The sequence below is a fragment of the Tupaia chinensis genome, unplaced genomic scaffold, assembly GCF_000334495.1.
Source record: "Tupaia chinensis unplaced genomic scaffold, TupChi_1.0 Scaffold000527_1, whole genome shotgun sequence".
NCBI classification, from domain to species: Eukaryota; Metazoa; Chordata; class Mammalia; order Scandentia; family Tupaiidae; genus Tupaia; species Tupaia belangeri.
The window spans coordinates 2,948,189-2,949,061 of record NW_006160040.1 but is presented as its reverse complement, the minus strand read 5'-3'; the positions used below and the strand labels follow the sequence as shown (position 1 = coordinate 2,949,061).

At 59.5% G+C, this 873-nt stretch overlaps 1 protein-coding gene across 1 annotated transcript in view; it reads left to right on the top strand.

The window, feature by feature from the left end:
- Window positions 1-119: 119 nt before the first annotated feature.
- Window positions 120-873, top strand: part of PDSS2 (decaprenyl diphosphate synthase subunit 2) — a 303,979-nt gene continuing 303,225 nt past the window's right edge. The window contains exon 1 of the mRNA XM_006156956.2: window positions 120-752. Within this exon, the coding sequence (XP_006157018.1) occupies window positions 460-752 (293 nt within the window). The 5' untranslated portion in view covers window positions 120-459. The remainder of the gene's footprint in view (window positions 753-873) is intronic.

Sequence of the window (873 nt, the reverse complement as noted above, 5' to 3'; positions counted from 1 at the left end):
CCCCCGCCGCTGTCCATCCCCGTAGGCCAGAGACCGGTGGGAGGAGCTGAGGGCTCCGTCCTGTCCACGCCTTCCCCGGTTCACTTATAAAGCACCGCCCTTTCGGGGGCGTTCCCCGCTGAGCCGTAAAGTAGGGAACAGTCTTTGCCCCTTAACAACCCGCCTCCATCTTTACGGCAGGCCGTATTCCACGCCTACAAAATGGCGTCCCCCATATAGGCAGTGGCCGTGGTTCCTATCCCAGGTGGCGGCTGCCAGTGCCGGGGCTGCTGTCCATTCAGCCCTGCTACAGAAGGCGGCATTAGAGTTCATCTCTGGTCACAAGCTCCAGGAAGCCACCCTGAGGGTCAGGAGTCGCTGATTACTTCTAGTCCCTTCAAGTCCCTTTTCTGTTCCCTGGTTTGATCCCCACGCCTCCTCGGGACAACCCCAGGTCCCTAACACTCTCGGACTCAAACCATGAGCCTTAGGCAGCTGTTTTTGCATTTGCCCCTGTATCTCCGGGCTTGGGGTCCCCCGCGTCGCCTGTGGTGGTCCTTCCTCGACAGCATCTCCTCAGTGGGCTCCTGGAGTGGTCAGTCCTCTAGGTCCCAGGCCCACTGGAACCAGGTGGTGTCAGAGGCAGAGAAGATCGTGGGCTATCCTACGTCCTTCATGAGCCTCCGATGCCTGCTAAGCGACGAGCTCAGCCACATCGCTGTGCAGGTGCGGAAGCTGGTGGGCACCCAGCACCCTCTGCTTACCACAGCCAGGTGAGCTGCTACCTCTCCCGCTGACACACTCACTCCTACTCGAGTCCTTTTTTCCTGGCCGAGCACCTAACTACCTCGCTCAGACTGGCTCTCGGTTTCATTCTTTTTACCAGCTCTTTCC